The 18713-nt window shown below is 48.6% G+C and overlaps 1 protein-coding gene across 1 annotated transcript in view; it reads left to right on the top strand.

The window, feature by feature from the left end:
- The window catches only part of CLVS1 (clavesin 1), a 77035-nt gene that overhangs the window by 47988 nt on the left and 10334 nt on the right, over positions 1 to 18713 (top strand). The window contains exon 4 of the mRNA XM_081013581.1: positions 15697 to 15807. Coding sequence (XP_080869707.1) covers positions 15697 to 15807 — 111 coding nt within the window. The remainder of the gene's footprint in view (positions 1 to 15696; positions 15808 to 18713) is intronic.

Raw genomic sequence — 18713 nt, 5'->3', positions numbered from 1 at the left:
CCAAACCATGCCAATCCCAGTAAGCTAATGTAGGGGCCCTTGACCACAAGCAAGTCCAGTTGCCGCGTCCGCCCTCGGTATTGCACCCTGAAGGTCCCCACCCCCATTGTGGGGACCTTACGTTTCTGGAAGTCCCGGAGGGTGAATGGGGCCGGCCTGAGTTTGGGACCCCCAGTGGGACACAGTTTCCTTAAGGTCCTTGCCGAGATTATGGATAGAGTTGAACCCGTGTCAAGCTCCATGCGGCATGGGGCCCCCTCTATCTGTACCTCTACATAAATTTTCTCTACGTTGGGGTGGGGCAACTGGTATACCTGGAAGTCCGTGAGCTCCGTCGAGTTGCCTTGGTGCGTTGGGCCCCGGGACCTGGGGCTCTTGGATTGGTCATCTGATGCCTGGTGTCGGGTGGGCCGAGCCCGACACACCCGGGCGATGTGTCCCGATTTTCTGCACTGCCTGCACTCTGCGTTGCGGAAACGGCAGGTCCTCCTCTCGTGACTCTCCCCGCAGCTTGCGCAGTTCCCTCCTTCTCGTCGAGGCAGCTGTGGTCTGTGCGCTGCTTGAGTGCGCTGCTGTACTCGGTGCACCTCCTCCCTGTCGGATCCTGAGTCGTCGGTGAGGTCTTCATGGTGGACCCTCGGTTGGGATGGCAGGCTCGGCCGTGCCTCTTGGGTCGACCTCTCGGCAGCTTCTGTTGCCAGGGCCTCCTCCAGAGCGACCTGGAACGTTAGGTCCTTCTTAGCGTAGAGGCGCCGTTGCAGCTTCTCATCCTTCAGGCCACCGACGAGGCGGTCACGAAGCATGTTCTCCAGCTCTGAGAAGTTGCAGAACCGGGCGGCTTGGCGGAGAGAGGTCACAAACCCAGTTATGGTTTCCCCAGGGGCTTGCCGCTTTGCGTAGAAGGCATTTCGACGAGCCACCACTGAGGGCTGCGGCGAAAAGTGCCCCTTCAGCTGTTCCATTATTGTTTTGTATGGAACAGTAGCGACGTCTTCAGGCGCAAGGAGAGCCCGGGCGATTTCAAACGTCTCCTCTCCGCAGACGCTGAAGAATATCGCCCTCTTCTTGGCGTCTTCTTCGTCGGTGACCCCTTTGGCTTCTAGGAGGAAGGTGAAACGGGAGGCGTACGCTTCCCAGTCTCCAGATGCTGGGTTGAATGGCGAGAAGCTGCTGTTGGCTGCCATTCTGAGTTCCTTGTGCCCCGGAGCTGAAGCCTGGATACACGGTGCGAGGCAGCGGTGCGGCAGTTGGCGGTGCTGCGGTGCTGTGTGTGGCAGTCAGCTCAGCGGGATCCCATCCTCGTCGCCAGTGAAATATACTCAGAGTCGCAAAGTGATTTCATGCTCTTTATTCAGCTCATAGTGGTGAGGAGGAATGAATGAATGTCCCCTCACAGTATCTGCTTTATATACATTATTTACACAATGGGCTGCACATGATTGGCTAATTCTGGAATTCTACTGTAAGCCAATCAGGTTGTGGATTCACTTCTATCTGGAGCAGGATTGGGTGGTTCCTGCCAACCAATCATACTGCTGCATTGTTCTAGGACCAATCAGACTGCTGCATTCTGAATCCTATTGTTCTAGGACCAATCAGACTGCTGCCTTTTGGATCCTATTGTTCTAGGACCAATCAGACTGCTACAGTTTGGATCCTATTCAACTCAGTACATAACACCATCATTCCAAGATGATGTGGTTTCCAGTTCTATAATTCTGTTAGGAAGCCTAAGAAGAAGAGACCTGCTGGATCAACCTATCTGGTTCAGCTTCCTGTTCTTGCAGTGGCCCACCAGAAGCAGGACCTAAGTGCATCAGGACTTGTGTCCCCCAGCAGCTGATGTTGAGAGGAATATCTCCTCCATTGCTGCTGGCAGCACACAGAGTAACCCTTTTAAAACCATTCAGGTTGGTGGCCGTTAGTGAAGGCAACAGTGGAGAATATTCAGAATGGATTTTTTTTTCCTGCAACACCATTTCAGGTTGTGCATCTCTCACAAGCCCGAGCCTTACTTCTAAAGGAGTGCCTTTGACATTGTTTTGTATATTGGCCTTGGTCTATGTGTCCTTGAAGGATATGTACCGGAAGATCTGTGGGATTATAACTGCTACACCTGGTGCTCAGAAGCATACTGCCTCTGACTGTGGAGGTTTAAAAAAAATGCACTGCTGAAACAAAACCTAAACGTTGGTGGAGTCACACTCTTTTCTGAATACCAGTTTCTGGAAAGCTCAGGAGGGGAGAGTGCTCTTGTTCTCAGGTCTGGCTTGCCAGTTTCCCACAGGCATCCGATTGGCCACTGTGAAAACAGGTTGCTGGACTAGATGGGACACTGTCTCATCTAGCAAGCTCTTCTTATGTTCTCTCTCACTCTCTCTCCCCGCCCCCTTTTCTTCTCCACTCACTGGGCTGCCAGGAAATATCCCTTTCGCTAGAGATCTGAACTGATCGCTTGCAGACGCCTTTCTGATATACAGTATTTTATTTTTGAGATTTTAATACCACTTTGGGGCCTAACAAAGGCCCAAAAGAATGAAAGAACCAAACCAAACACCACCTAGTTACAAAAATTAAAACCAAAACCTTGAAAACCAAAAGTGGCAGAGTTAAACCTTCTCATATATATTAAAAGCCATTAAATAGTCACACAGAATAAGAAAGTTTTCACTGCCTGCCAAAATGGCACCAGGCATTTGGGCAGGGCTAGGCTCATCTCCTTCAGCTGGATGAACCACCAGCAGGGGGCTGACACGGAAAAAGCCACACCTCACATTCCCACCAACAAAACTTATTTTGCTGGTAGGGGATTTAACAGGATCCCTGTAAATACCCCCCCCCCAACCTCTGGGCAGGGTTGTACAGAGGAGTCAGTCTTCCAGATATCCTAACTTAAGTCATTTAGGGCTTTATTGGCAAACACTTCTCCCTTTTCCTCCTTCCATTCCTCCTCCCATTATCTCCCTGACATTCCCCGCTTCTCCCTCTAGGCTCCCCCCCCCACCCTGAAATTAGGTCAAGGCCTACATTTTCTCCACCCCTGATGTAGAGAGCTCCAAAGTGGCACACTTAGCATTATATATATATATATATATATATATATACATATACATACACACACAGTATATATGATTTCTAGAGAGAGCTATAGAAATCTCAAGGCTATGATTTATTTTGATGGATCATAAAATAGGACACTGTTATTTTGCAAAGGCAGATCAAAACTTCCTGAGCAAGTACTTTGGCTCTGCAACTCTATTTAACTCATCTGTCAACTGCAAAATAAACAGAAGGCATGGACGTTTCATTATATTGCAAGAATGATTATGGGAAACAATTGTTAATTGCTCAGTTTATTATGTACTGAACACTACAAGAAAACAAACACATTGGAAAAATCTATAGGGTGTGTCTGCTAAAGGATTAAATATGATAATTTCCTGGTGCGGGCCAACTTATTTCAGCGGAGTTTGTGAAGTAGAAAAATAACTTAACACAGATTCTGCTATAGCTCTCTATTATTTAATCTGTTTTCTAAGCAAGGAGGGAGATTGAAGATAGTGGTTATGCTTGGAGACTAGAAAAGTGAAAATTCAGTTCTGAATACTGATTTTAGTTCTGACTACTACATTTTTTTTAATGGACAGATGCTTCCAGATTGTCAGCACTGAACTATGCCAGCTACAATCACCTAACCAACTAACCTAGGGTGTCAAAAATGAACCCGGGCTCAATATGGTGTAGGATTCTTTTCTCAGTGTAATTAGAAGCTGTTACTATTACATCTGCAGCACTGGTTCATATAGGGATACAGAGACTGTATATACTGGTTCATATAGGGATACAGAGGGATATATTCGAAGCTAGATTTCACTCTTGGTCTGATCGTTTCCTACTTGCTGCCTCACTTTGGGTGCAAGCCAAGGTATGTAGGTTTACACTGGAGTCACGCTATATTTTTTAAAGGACAAGGCATGGTGTGCAATGTTAAGTTTTTAAAGGGGAGGGAATCCAGCTCTCTGCAGCAATTTTAAGCTAAAATTAGTCATTATTGTTTATTACTGTTTATTATTATTAATCACCTCCTACACACACATCTCAAGGTGATGTGCAAGAAAAACAATTTAGAAAAACATCCCAAAGTGCAGATATATTTAAAACAAAAACATGAACGTTCACCCAAGTATCCTGTTCAAAATGGCAATCTGGTGACACCTATAAACAAATTCATTTGTATCCTGGATTTGCCCTTTTAAATGGCAAGGTACCAGCTCAACTGCACTACCAGGTCCTGCCCCTGTAGAGCAAAGCTCCAGCCTGCATTGTTTGGCAGCAAACTGGAGCCTGAAAATAAATCTGCTGACAGAAAAAGTTTGGGTCTGGGGCAATTGCTCACATTACTGCAAGTGATTCTTGTGCTGTTCTTTACACAAATGGACTTCATGCACATAAAGAATGGCATGGGGATTTACTGGGCCAAGGAGGAACAATCTAGAAATGTTTTATCACCACATGTCCTGGAAATAAATCAGCTGGAACCAAGGCAGTCAGCATGCACTGGAATCATATGGCGGCAAGTGAATCCACTAACCAAGAGGAACTTTTTGAGAAACTGTATGGATATAATACAGGCATAGGGAAACTCAGCCCTCCAGATGTTATGGGACTACAACTCCCATTGTTCCTGACCACTGGTCCTGTTAGCTACGGATGATGGGAGTTGTAGTCCCAAAACATCTGGAGGGCCAAGTTTGCTTATGCCTGATATAATACTTACTAGCCTTAGAAAGCTATAAATCCTTAAAATGAAAAGATTGCATGTTGTGTTTAAAGGCAAGAAGCTTTGCCTTTCATGTTTTTTGTGTTGAGCAAGACGATCTTTTGGGATTTAAATATTTTAATTTGTGATTTTAATGCCTTCCTAAATATAGAAGAACTTTAATCTTTAAAAGTTATTGTTTCGATTGCATTGGATCTTGGAGGATGGTACTTTTATCACTGTTATACTAATACCAGCGGTATTGCACTGCGGCATTTCCTGGGAATATGCTTCAATCATTAACGCTTCAGTTAGCAATTTTGCTTTGCAAAGGCTACAGCACAGGAAGAAAAGGTTAAATGCCCCCTCCATGTGGACTGCCATCTGCTTGGGGTCAGGCCCACCTTCAGCTGCTAATTAAAAATTGAACAACATCACCAAACAGAGAGCACCAAACAGCACATTTAACCCAATCTGTCGCTTGGCCCTAAATAGTTTTGGTTCAGCTATACTATTGTAGATTTTGTTCAGGGACCATCTGAAGATGCAATAAGTATACTGGCTCTAATGCAGCTTTTAAGAAATACCTTTCTTGCTTTGCATGTTGGTATCTTTAGCATTTGGCAAAAAAGATGCATTAGGCTTCTGCAACATGCTTCTACAAGAAAGGAGAATGTGCTGCTGGAGGCAATGGGGAGAATAGAGAAATACTGACACGTAATGGCTTTACTTCCCAAGTTAACAAAAAGAACCTTGGGGAAATCAGAAAACAAATGAGTAATGTGAGCAGCAAACCTCCACGGCTCCTAGACAGTGAAATAACAAATTACTGCGTTTGCAGGGTCCTTCCTCCCCACCATCCACCTCCCTGTGCCTTAATTCTTTTTTTCCCTACTGAGATGCCATGTGCCCATCTCACATTCTCTCTGAGAAGAGGGAGAGAGTGGCACAGGCTCAAATCACAAAGAAAGGTCTACGTAGTTCACACATATGAAGCAAAAGCTTTTTTGCCTTCAACTAATTTGTCGATGTATCGTATATACCACTGCAGAATCAGAACTCCATAATGCCATCCAAAAATTATATCTAGGTCAACTTCAAACAAATGCTTATTTTTATTAGCTAGTATCTGACCAAGTCATTCTCAGCATAAAAGCATTGAAGTCAATGGGTTTAACTCTTGAGTATAATTTAGCCACTCTGTGATTGGTGACTTACCAAGTTTTGGTCTATTAATTTCAATAGGTTTACTTTGGGTAAAACCTAGTTGTGACCACATTATATTTCTCCTCCTCTAAAGATCCATCTGGTTAAATATCTACTAAAATATCCACCAGAAGTTAATGTTTGGTTTTCAGCTGTTGCCTTTATAATTATACTTTTATAGGTTAGGTTTTATCCTGCCATTTTTTTAACTGTTTAGGGGTTTTTTTTGTTTAGCTAATGCTTTGATGTTTTTAATGCTGATGTTGCTACCTGCCTTTTCAATAAAGGTGGAGTAACTCTTTTCAGTGAATACATTTTACTTACTTAATTAATTGAACCTGTTGTTTCTTGCCCTGAACCTCCATGATAGAACAAGACACAAGTTCAAAGTTTTTTCAAAACAATCAGGCAAGAAAATTAATTACACCTGTTAATGGTGAGTTGGGGATGGGACCACCAGCTGGACCAATGAGATAATAAATGTCCCTCTAAGGCAGTAGTGGGACCATTCCTTAAGAAACCTTCTTTGGACTGAGAAGATCTTAACAACTGTAGGCTAGTTGCACGTGTCCCTTTCCTGTGCAAGGCTCTAGAGAGAGTGGTTGACTGACCAACTCCAGGCACTCTTTAATAAGTTTTCTTTTCAGGCACATTTTAGGCACTGAGACTTCCTTGGTTTCCTTGTATGATAGCTGAAATATACTCAGAGTCGCAAAGTGATTTCATGCTCTTTCTTCAGCTCATAGTGGTGAGGAGGAATGAATAAATGTCCCCTCACAGTATCTGCTTTATATACATTATTTACACAATGGGCTGCACATGATTGGCTAATTCTGGAATTCTACTGTAAGCCAATCAGGTTGTGGATTCACTTCTATCTGGAGCAGGATTGGGTGGTTCCTGCCAACCAATCATACTGCTGCATTGTTCTAGGACCAATCAGACTGCTGCATTCTGAATCCTATTGTTCTAGGACCAATCAGACTGCTGCCTTTTGGATCCTATTGTTCTAGGACCAATCAGACTGCTACAGTTTGGATCCTATTCAACTCAGTACATAACACCCCTCCCCTCTAAGTTCCAGTCCTGCCCGGGAGGTCGCATTCATAGTCCTCAAGGTATGCCGGCGGCCTACGTGTGCGTTGTGGCCTGGGGTGTTCCCTGGTCCGGGCTCCGGGTTCTGGCTCGTGTTCCAAGGATGCTGGCTGTGATGCGGCTGTTTGGTCTGGTGCAACCGGCTCGCTCAGTCGTGGTTCTGGTTCCGGTGTCCTTTTGGCCTCACGGGTCCTCTCTGTATTTACTGATTCTGCCTCTCCTGCTGGCCCCTCCTGCTCTATGGGCCTCACTGCCCCGCTGTTCCCTTGGGACTCCTCTGACCTGTCCTCCTCCTGGTTTTCTCCCGGGAATCGTCGCCGTATCTGGTCGCAGTGGCGGCGCCAGCATTGCCCCCCATCCGTTAGCACCTCGTACGACACGGGGCCAGTGACCCTGGTGATTGTGGCGGGTACCCATGCTGGGCCTGCCCCAAAATTCTTTGCGTACACTGGGTCCTGGGCCTCGAAGGTCCGGGGGTTCCTGCCTTCCCCCACCACTACCTCATCCTGAGCTCTATCGGGGTGAAGGCGGTCCAATCTGATTGCAAGGCGCCGACCCATTAGTAGTTCAGCGGGGCTCCGGCCAGTCGTTGAGCTGGGGGTGCTGTGCTGTGCTAGAAGGAATGTGGCAAGGCGGTACTCCCAGTCCCCTTGCGTCATGCGGCGAAGGGTGTCCTTGGTGGTCCGCACCATGCGTTCTGCTTGGCCATTGGTGGCAGGGTGGAACGGCGCCGAACGGATGTGGCGGATGGCGTTCTGCGCTGTGAAGGTTTGGAATTCTCCTGACGTAAATGCAGTCCCGTTGTCTGAGACGAGAGTGTCAGGGAGCCCGTGGGTTGCAAACAGCCTGCGTAGTACCCGGATGGCTGCGGACGTGGAAGTGGACGGTACCAGTGCGACTTCCAGCCATTTGGTGTAGGAGTCCACCACTATGAAGAATGTTTTCCCCTGAAAGGGGCCAGCGAAATCCACATGCAGGCGTGACCATGGTGCTCGGGCGGACTCCCAGGACTGGACTGGGGCCCTTGGGGGATCTGGGCGGGATTCTTGGCAGGCCTGGCAGTGTTTGACCCAGGCCTCTATCTCTCCATCGATCCCCGGCCACCACACATAACTCCTGGCAAGGGCCTTCATTCTTACTACCCCTGGATGTGTCTCGTGTAGGGCTGTGAGGACCCTTTTGCAGAGGGGCTGGGGAACAACGACTCTGCTTCCCCATAACAGGCACCCCTTGTGGGCCGACAGTTCATGTTTGTGGGTTGTGTAGCCGGCAAATTCTGGCCCGGGGCTGCTGCTGGGCCATCCCCTCCACACCCAGTCCAGGACCCGGGAGATGACCCTATCTTTCTTGGAATGGTGTGCAACTTCTTGTGCCTGAATGGGGCGGTCGGGAAGCAGCTCCAGGCTCATAACCTCTTGTGCAGGTGCTGGGTCAGGGCCTGTTTCCGGTAGTGGTAGCCTGCTGAGGGCGTCCGCATGGCCCATCGCCTTCCCAGGTCGGTGAATCAGTGCATACTGGTAGCTGGCAAGGAAAATTGACCACCTGAGGACGCGAGGAGACAGCACTTGGGGGGTCTGCTTTTCGGGGGCAAACAAGCCAAGCAACGGCTTGTGGTCAGTCACCACGGTGAAGGGCCGCCCGTACAAGAAATCATGGAATTTTTTTACTCCCTTTACGATTGCCAGACCCTCCTTGTCGATTTGCGAGTAGTTCCGCTCGGTTGTGTTGAGTGTCTGGGAAAAGTACGCCACCGGTACCTCTCTTCCATCCGGGAGTTGGTGCCCCAGGACAGCTCCAATGCCATAGGGTGAGGCGTCGCATGCTAGCACCACCGGCAGCCTCTCGTCGAAGTGTGCCAAGACCGAGTTTGAGACAAGCAAGTCCTTGACTGCCTGGAATGCGGCCTCCTGGCGCTGGCCCCACACCCAAGGGGCCCGCTTGTCCAGGAGTCTGTGTAGGGGCTCCGCTACCGCCGCCTTGTGGGGAAGGAAGGAATGGTAAAAGTTCTATAGTCCCAAGAAGGCCTGAAGTTCAGTCTTGCTCTTGGGCGCTGGGGCATCACAAATGGCCCGTACCTTGTCCCCAGTCGGGTGGACCCCTTCTGCGTCCACCATAAATCCCAGAAAGTCCACCTGAGGCACTCCTAGTAGACATTTTTCCCGCTTCACCTTGAGACCCGCCGTCTGGAAACGGTGCAGAACGGTGCGGAGGCGGTCCTCAAACTCCTCTGGTGTGGGGCCGGCAATCAACACATCATCGAAGAAGGGGGTGACGCCAGGAATCCCTTTAAGGAGAGAGTCCATTATATTCTGGAATATGCCTGGTGCCACGCTGACACCGAATTGCAGCCGCTTTACCCTGAACGCTCCTCTGTGCGTCACAATCGTCTGTGCCTCTGCTGTGGCCTCATCTACTGGCAGCTGTTGATATGCTTGGGCCAAGTCCAGCTTGCCAAAAATTTTCGACCCAGCCAGGGTGGCAAGGACATGGCTGACCACTGGCACTGGGTATGCGTGGGCCGTGAGGGCCTTGTTTATGGTACATTTGTAGTCTGCGCAGATGCGGACCGAACCATTAGGCTTGACGGGTGTGACGATTGGGGTTTCCCAGGGAGCATTAGGCACCGGCTCCAGCACTCCTTGCTCTACGAGTCGGTCCAATTCCTCGTCTATACGGGGTTTCAAGGCGAACGGGACCCGGCGGGCCTTGAGCCTGACCGGTCGTACTGCGGGGTCAAGCTGTAGCGCAATGGGGGGGCCCGTATACTGTCCCAATTTCCCATCGAAAACCCCTGGAAATTCCTTGCATATGGCGTCCACGTCCACTTGTAAGCTAGTGTGGTTCACCCCGGTGACAGCTAGCCCCAGTGGTCCAAACCATGCCAATCCCAGTAAGCTAATGTAGGGGCCCTTGACCACAAGCAAGTCCAGTTGCCGCGTCCGCCCTCGGTATTGCACCCTGAAGGTCCCCACCCCCATTGTGGGGACCTTACGTTTCTGGAAGTCCCGGAGGGTGAATGGGGCCGGCCTGAGTTTGGGACCCCCAGTGGGACACAGTTTCCTTAAGGTCCTTGCCGAGATTATGGATAGAGTTGAACCCGTGTCAAGCTCCATGCGGCATGGGGCCCCCTCTATCTGTACCTCTACATAAATTTTCTCTACGTTGGGGTGGGGCAACTGGTATACCTGGAAGTCCGTGAGCTCCGTCGAGTTGCCTTGGTGCGTTGGGCCCCGGGACCTGGGGCTCTTGGATTGGTCATCTGATGCCTGGTGTCGGGTGGGCCGAGCCCGACACACCCGGGCGATGTGTCCCGATTTTCTGCACTGCCTGCACTCTGCGTTGCGGAAACGGCAGGTCCTCCTCTCGTGACTCTCCCCGCAGCTTGCGCAGTTCCCTCCTTCTCGTCGAGGCAGCTGTGGTCTGTGCGCTGCTTGAGTGCGCTGCTGTACTCGGTGCACCTCCTCCCTGTCGGATCCTGAGTCGTCGGTGAGGTCTTCATGGTGGACCCTCGGTTGGGATGGCAGGCTCGGCCGTGCCTCTTGGGTCGACCTCTCGGCAGCTTCTGTTGCCAGGGCCTCCTCCAGAGCGACCTGGAACGTTAGGTCCTTCTTAGCGTAGAGGCGTCGTTGCAGCTTCTCATCCTTCAGGCCACCGACGAGGCGGTCACGAAGCATGTTCTCCAGCTCTGAGAAGTTGCAGAACCGGGCGGCTTGGCGGAGAGAGGTCACAAACCCAGTTATGGTTTCCCCAGGGGCTTGCCGCTTTGCGTAGAAGGCATTTCGACGAGCCACCACTGAGGGCTGTGGCGAAAAGTGCCCCTTCAGCTGTTCCATTATTGTTTTGTATGGAACAGTAGCGACGTCTTCAGGCGCAAGGAGAGCCCGGGCGATTTCAAACGTCTCCTCTCCGCAGACGCTGAAGAATATCGCCCTCTTCTTGGCGTCTTCTTCGTCGGTGACCCCTTTGGCTTCTAGGAGGAAGGTGAAACGGGAGGCGTACGCTTCCCAGTCTCCAGATGCTGGGTTGAATGGCGAGAAGCTGCTGTTGGCTGCCATTCTGAGTTCCTTGTGCCCCGGAGCTGAAGCCTGGATACACGGTGCGAGGCAGCGGTGCGGCAGTTGGCGGTGCTGCGGTGCTGTGTGTGGCAGTCAGCTCAGCGGGATCCCATCCTCGTCGCCAGTGAAATATACTCAGAGTCGCAAAGTGATTTCATGCTCTTTATTCAGCTCATAGTGGTGAGGAGGAATGAATAAATGTCCCCTCACAGTATCTGCTTTATATACATTATTTACACAATGGGCTGCACATGATTGGCTAATTCTGGAATTCTACTGTAAGCCAATCAGGTTGTGGATTCACTTCTATCTGGAGCAGGATTGGGTGGTTCCTGCCAACCAATCATACTGCTGCATTGTTCTAGGACCAATCAGACTGCTGCATTCTGAATCCTATTGTTCTAGGACCAATCAGACTGCTGCCTTTTGGATCCTATTGTTCTAGGACCAATCAGACTGCTACAGTTTGGATCCTATTCAACTCAGTACATAACAATAGCCTATGTAGGAGAGAGATAGTGGAAGTATGTCTGGAGTTTGGGAGTGTTTTAAAATTGTTGTAAGCTATCCAGAGCACCCTGTTAGCTTTTATTGTTATGAAACTCTTTGAATCCATGTGAAATTGCCTGTAAGCTGCCCGTTGGTCATCCAACTGCAGAAGGGGCCTGTTACTCACATGGTAATAATAATTTTATTATTTCTACCCTACCCATCTGACTGGGTTGCCTCAGACATTCCAGGCAGCTTCCATCAAATATAAAAGCACAGTAAGACATCAAACATTAAAAACTTCCCTATACAGGGCTGCCTTCAGATGACTTTTAGAAAAGTCAAGTAGTTGTTTATTTCCTTGACATCTGACAGGAGGGCATTCCAAAGGGTGGGCATGGCTACTGAGAAGGCCTTCTGCCTGTTTCCCTGTAACCACCTGTCAGCCCATCCTGGGTGATAAAAGCGAGCCGGGAAGGGCTGGGCGATGGGCTCTGCGGGGTGGTGAATGCTTCCCTCTGTGAGGGAGCCTTCCCAGACCTGCTGAAAGAGGCAGTCATTAAACCGCTTCTTAAAAAAACATCTTTAGACCCAGCCAATTTGGCCAACTATCACCCAGTCTCAAATTTACCATTCTTGGGCAAGGTGATTGAGCGGGTGGTTGCCAAACAACTCCAAGCACACCTGGAGGATGCGGACCATTTGGATCCCTTCCAATCGGGGTTCAGGCCTCACCATGGGACTGAAACTGCCTTGGTCGTGCTGGTTGATGATCTCCAGTGGGCTAGGGACAAAGGTGAGAGCTGTTTCCTAGTTCTGCTGGATCTCTCAGCGGCCTTTGACACCATCGACCATAACATCCTTCTGGACCGTCTAGAGGGGCTGGGAGCTGGGGGCACTGTTATACGGTGGTTCCGCTCCTTTCTCCTGGGCTGTGTCCAGAAAGTGGTGGTGGGGGATGAGTGTTCAGACCCCTGGGCTCTCACTTGTGGGGTGCCTCAGGGTTCCGTCCTCTCCCCCATGCTTTTTAATATCTATATGAAGCCGCTGGGAGAGATCGTCATGGGGTTTGGGCTGGGTGTTCATCAGTACGCAGATGACACCCAGCTCTACCTCTCCTTTAAATCAGAACCAGTGAAGGCGGTGAAGGTCCTGTGTGAGTGCCTGGAGGCTGTTGGAGGATGGATGGCGGCTAACAGATTGAGGTTGAATCCTGACAAGACAGAAGTACTGTTTTTGGGGGACACGGGGCGGGCGGGTGTGGGGGATTCCCTGGTCCTGAATGGGGTAACTGTGCCCCTGAAGGACCAGGTGCTCAGCCTGGGAGTCATTTTGGACTCACAGCTGTCCATGGAGGCACAGGTTAATTCTGTGTCCAGGGCAGCTGTCTACCAGCTCCACCTGGTACGCAGGCTAAGACCCTACCTGCCCGTGGACTGTCTTGCCAGAGTGGTGCATGCTCTAGTTATCTCCCGCTTGGACTACTGCAACACGCTCTACGTGGGGCTACCTTTGAAGGTGACCCGGAAACTGCAATTAATTCAGAATGTGGCAGCTAGACTGGTGACTGGGAGTGGCCGCCGGGACCACATAACACCAGTTCTGAGAGATCTGCATTGGCTCCCAGTACATTTCCGAGCACAATTCAAAGTGTTGGTGCTGACCTTTAAAGCCCTATAAAGGTCCTATATACCTGAAGGAACGTCTCCACCCCCATCGTTCAGCCCGGACACTGAGATCCAGTGCCGAAGGCCTTCTGGCGGTTCCCTCATTGCGAGAAGTAAGGTTACAGGGAACCAGGCAGAGGGCCTTCTCGGTAGTGGCGCCTGCCCTGTGGAACGCTCTCCCACCAGATGTCAAAGCAATAAACAACTATTTTACTTTTAAAAGACAACTGAAGGCAGCCCTCTTTAGGGAAGTTTTTAATGTCTGATGCTGTACTGTTTTTAATATTCAGTTGGAAGCCGCCCAGAGTGGCTGGGGAAACCCAGCCAGATGGGCGGGGTATAAATAATAAATTATTATTATTATTATTATTAACCTCACTTCTCGCAGGGAGGGAACTGCCATAAGGCCCTTGGAGCTGGACCTCAGTGTCTGGGCTGAATGATGGGGGTGGAGACGCTCCTTCAGGTAGGTCACATGGTTTGCATGCATAGGGTCCCAGATTCAATCCCTGTATGGGTGCCAACTCCTGGGAGCCAAGCTCACCCCCCTGAATATTTTTTGAGGGGCTGCCCCCCAATGTTCAAAAAAATAAGGAGGCAGAGGAGACCAAGCCCAGAGCCAAGCACAGTGTAGCTTCAGTGACCAGCTCCTCCTGCTGCTGCTGTGGAAGGGAAGGAGCAGGGAGGCAGCCCCTGGCTGCCAGCAGTGGTAGGAAGAGCAGAAGGCAGCTGAGAACCAGAGAGGAGGAGCCGCTAGCCACTGAAGCCATGCTGCTGCCACATTTGCCTCCACCCCTGGCTCCTGAGGTTGTGATGGAACATCGCGCATCATGCACACATCACACATGTGACCCCTCCCCCCCATCTCCCTTGCAAGTTGGCACCTCTGAATCCCTTGCACCTCCAGGAATGACTAGGAAAGACTCCTGTCTGAAATCCTGGAGAACTGCCACCAGTCAGCACAGCTTTCCATGTGTCCAAAGGCATAGGCAAACTCCAGCCCTCCAGATGTTTTGGGACTACAATTCCCATCATTCCTGACCACTGGTCCTGTTAGCTAGGGATGATGGGAATTGTAGTCCCAAACATCTGGAGGGCCGGAGTTTGCCAATGCCTGGGATACACAAATGAATGTGTGTGGCAGTCTCTCTGTCCTCGGCTCTCAGGTATTAAGAGAGTTGCAGCCTTCCAAGCAAAATGCAACTTACCGCTGACTCTTTGCAAAACTGTGCTGATTTACTCCCACTGGGACTCTAGCAAAGCCCTGATCCTGCCAATGAGAGATGCCACAGTAATTGATGTAGAAATACTCTCCTCTTCCCTCAGGGGTAATGATGGGAATATTCACAAAGAATGCTGCAATTTAAAAACCTTTTAAACTCACCCTCATCGCACTTTGCCCTGATGCACAGCTCCTCCATTGTCACAACACTGTTGCATTTTAGTTGACAACATGCTTTAGGGACAGTTCCTTGCCAGTCAGCTTTTTTTTAAAAAAAAAAAACAATGACGACAACAACAACAACAACACTAAAAAGGCTCCTCTAATGCTCTCCAACAGCAGGCAACTTGTTTTTCTTTGTGGGTGTAATTACAACATATACTCAGGCATCAGTGTTTCAAAATGACAGAGGATGCCAGTCTATTCCCTGTCTATTCTGTATGAATCTAATGCTGAGATTAAATAGAATTCATGATAGAAAATGACCCCAGAAAAAGTCTGCCCTGTCTTTCATCCATGTTATTCTGCATACCTGAAATAGGATCCACCACTGCAGACAACTCTGGGAGAAAGGACTCTACCTGCATGCTAATTTGCTGGGTATCTGTACAAAACCTCCAAAAGCAAGCACTTGTCTGCGTCAGTTTCCATGGTGCTGTCACGCCGCTCCCTCTCAACAGCTTCACTTATCAACATTTTCCACCCGTCTTCTTCTTCATAATGTGCAGTTCATTCACCCAGAAAGTTCAGCTTTTGTAATGATGGCTTGGGGGGAGGGCAGAGGGGGGAAGGGAAGGCATCCGGGGTGAAGAGGTGAGCTGTGTTCACAGAGGTGTATGGGAACTTGGCTCTGTGACACAATGGGGAATTAGAAAACACACTCCCTCCCGCATTCATGCTGCGCTGCTTGCAAAGAAAGATACATGCACATGCACACACATGCACACACACACACACACACACACACACACACACACAGAACTAGGGATGAGTCTGAGACTTTAAACCACACACCCACATCCCTGCAGCTGCCCCACTGTGCAAGTGCTAAGAGAATGTTAAAGCAGAAGCTCTCTGTGTGTGTTTGTGCTGCAAAGTAGTCGATCCTAATGCACCAATTAACAGCCCAGCCTGTAGACCCGCTCCTTGCCTACCTAACTGGCTGCCTCTGTTAATTGGCTTCCGTTTCTTTCTTCTCCACAGGACAGCTTTCCTGCTCGCTTTGGAGGAGTCCATTTTGTGAACCAGCCTTGGTACATCCATGCCCTGTACACGCTCATCAAGCCCTTCCTCAAAGACAAGACAAGGAAAAGGGTAATTAGAAAATGAAGCAAGCCACAAGCCCACCCCCCATCCCCCGTGGCACAAGGGGGTCCCTGCTTTCTGCGCCTCCTCCTTTTGTCTTTGTGTGGTTTTGCTTTGCATGGCCTCAGGACGGCAGCGCGAGCTGACGCCTCAGTTGGAGTTTGCCAACAGCCCGTATGCAATCAATATTTCAGCAGGAGACAGTTATTTTCAGAATCTAAGCCAGGCACCAGAAGGGGGGAAAAACACACCTTTCATCATGTACAAAAGAAAGACACCATTTTATAGTATAAACACACACAGCTATGGTAGAGTACTGGGGGTGGGGAACCCACAGAAACTGTTTGAAGAGCCCTACCCATTACAGATGAGCAGGGGAACCTCATGCTATGGGGCTTCTCTGGCCACATTCACACAATACATTTAATGTGCCATAGTCATGGCTTCTTACAAAGAATTCTGTGAGATGTAGTTTACTAAGGGTACTAGGAGCTGTTAGGAGACCCCCTACCCCCCCCCCAAGCTACAGTTGCCAGAGTTCCCTGGGAAGAGAGATTGATTCTTAAACCACCCTGTGAATTGTCGCTCTGTGAAGGGAAAAAGGTCTCCTCACAACTTTCAGCACCTGTAACAAACTACAGCTCCCATAATTCCTTGGGGGAGACATGACTGTTTAAAGTGCTGCCATAGCACTTTAAATGTATGGTGTGAATGTGGACATTTCTCCTCCCCAGCTCCTTAACTAGCTGTGCTCTGTACCTTCCTCAAGTGAATTTGTCTGGCTGGAATGTGTCTTTGAACTGTGATAATGCCTCTTGCTTGCCTGGACAGAGGATGGGAAGGTGTGTAAGGAAACCTCTGGTTTTTACACGGCTGTCACAGAGCCTCCCATACAATTGTTAGAGTCACACACATTGCTGCACCCATTTTTGTCTCTCCTTCTGCCCCTCCCTGACATGTGCTGCCTCTGCTCCCAGTTGTTTCCCCACAAGGCATTTCATCCTTGCATTACAGACATCTTGAGAGAAGTCTCCCATTTTGCTTCCTCAGCAGATTGCTTTTCTTGTAAAAGGGTGGGTGGGGGAATAATTGATGTCACCCAAATAATTCAAATTCCAAGCACTGCTGGAGAAGAAGCAGGACTTTATTATGGCAAAGGACTTGGGAATATTGATTCCTACTATATACCATTTTTACTACAGCCTTCATAAAACTATGCTTGAAGAAGGTACTTTTCTATGCAATTCCTCTAATGGCTAGAAAAGTAGCTGAAGAGGCATGCTTGATTGACGTAGGAAAGGAGTGTGGATGGAGTCAAAGAAAGTCTCTACAGACAGAGCTTCATACTCCCAATCCAGGAAAAAAGCCGCAAAGAGCAACACTTTTGGTACCAAACAGGAATGCAAAGAGAAGCTTCCCAAATTGACACTCCATCCCCCCCAAAAACCCTGTTTTGTTACAGTGAGATAAGTGGGGAAATGTAATTGATAGAATATACGCAAACAACCATCATCCTTGGCATCTGTCTGACTCAAGAGAAAAGGGAAGAGTGCACCATCTGGGGTGAAGTCAAGCTGTTGGAGTTACAGCACCTGCTATGGCTGTAGAGACCAATAAGGGAGAGATATGTTTTATTGCAGCTGAGGAAAATGAAGACATCCTGTTGTGCTGATCAGGGCTGGATTTAGGTTTGATGAGGCCATAAACTATTGAAAGTAATGGGGCCCTTTATATGTCCAGCTGTTCTTTGTCAGCAACAAATTGTCACTGTTTTTTGTGTTGAGTATATGCTAAATGGTTATTTATGGACCTAATAGGTATCTAAAGTTATTTGCACATGCATATATAGAAATGAGCAAACCAGTGATATTTTAGGGAGCAGGCTAGCAGGCAGGGCCCATTACTGAACATCATAGGAGCCTACACAACACAAAACACTGTTGCTTTATGTAGGTTTTATTTTATTTGTTTTTTTATCTTATATTTTGGAAATGTTCATCCAGTGGGTTTTTTCCTTTAATTTTTTTTTGGGAGGGGGCCCAAGAGAGTGGGGCCCTAAGCTATAGCTTGTTTAGCTTATACGTAAATCTGGCACTGGTGCTGAAGCAGGCATTTCTCTTCTCTGCACTCTTCCTAGCAGTCATTCCTCCTCTGGTCAATGCTGTGGATACATGACCTGACTTTCGTCATCTACACTGTAGTCATCGGCATGGGATTCCCACATAGCAGGGTTGATGTTGCAAAAAATTATAGATGTAGGGAAAAGAATAAAAGTGAAAGAACAGGAAAGGGCACTGACATAAAAAGCCCAGACAGTAGTAGGGGAATCATTTCCATGGATTATAAGATGAACAATAATAGACCGCTAAAGAATATTGATAAGGGGCCCAAAGCAAGTTATGGCTTTTGAATGTACCTGTCTCCCTTAGATGTGTTTAAATGTCTCTCCTGCAGGCATTATTGCTGCCATCATCATCATCCTCAATTAAAATTTCTATTGCATCCATCCTCCTATGCATTTTAAATGTGCTTTCCCAATGTTATTAGTGCTCCCCCTCCCCTTGGAATTCTGTTGAAGGATATAAATGTTAGTGGTATGCACAAGCCCCAAGTGTCATCTCAGAGCTGCACTTGTGTGTGTGTTTTCAATTGCAATGTGTTTCTGAATTGCTCTGTGTATTTTTCACTTTGATCTATTTTCAAGTTCTCAACAGATCTGTATGAAACAAAATCCTGTGCTTCTCCACTCAGTACAACAGGGAACCTAAAAATGACTACAAGTTTTTTTAGCCTTTTGGCCAAAGTAAATGAAATTTATAGGCACAGGAGTCCCTCCAGAGTGGGTTTTAACAAAAAACAACCAAGAGCTCTTTCCATTTTGGGCAGCCCCACTTCTTGCAAAGCCTTGGAGCTAG

The sequence above is a fragment of the Podarcis pityusensis genome, assembly GCF_964106645.2.
Source record: "Podarcis pityusensis genome assembly, chromosome: 7".
Classification (NCBI taxonomy): domain Eukaryota; kingdom Metazoa; phylum Chordata; class Lepidosauria; order Squamata; family Lacertidae; genus Podarcis; species Podarcis pityusensis.
The sequence above is the reverse complement of the archived record's forward strand: the minus strand, read 5'-3'. Positions and strand labels throughout refer to the sequence as shown.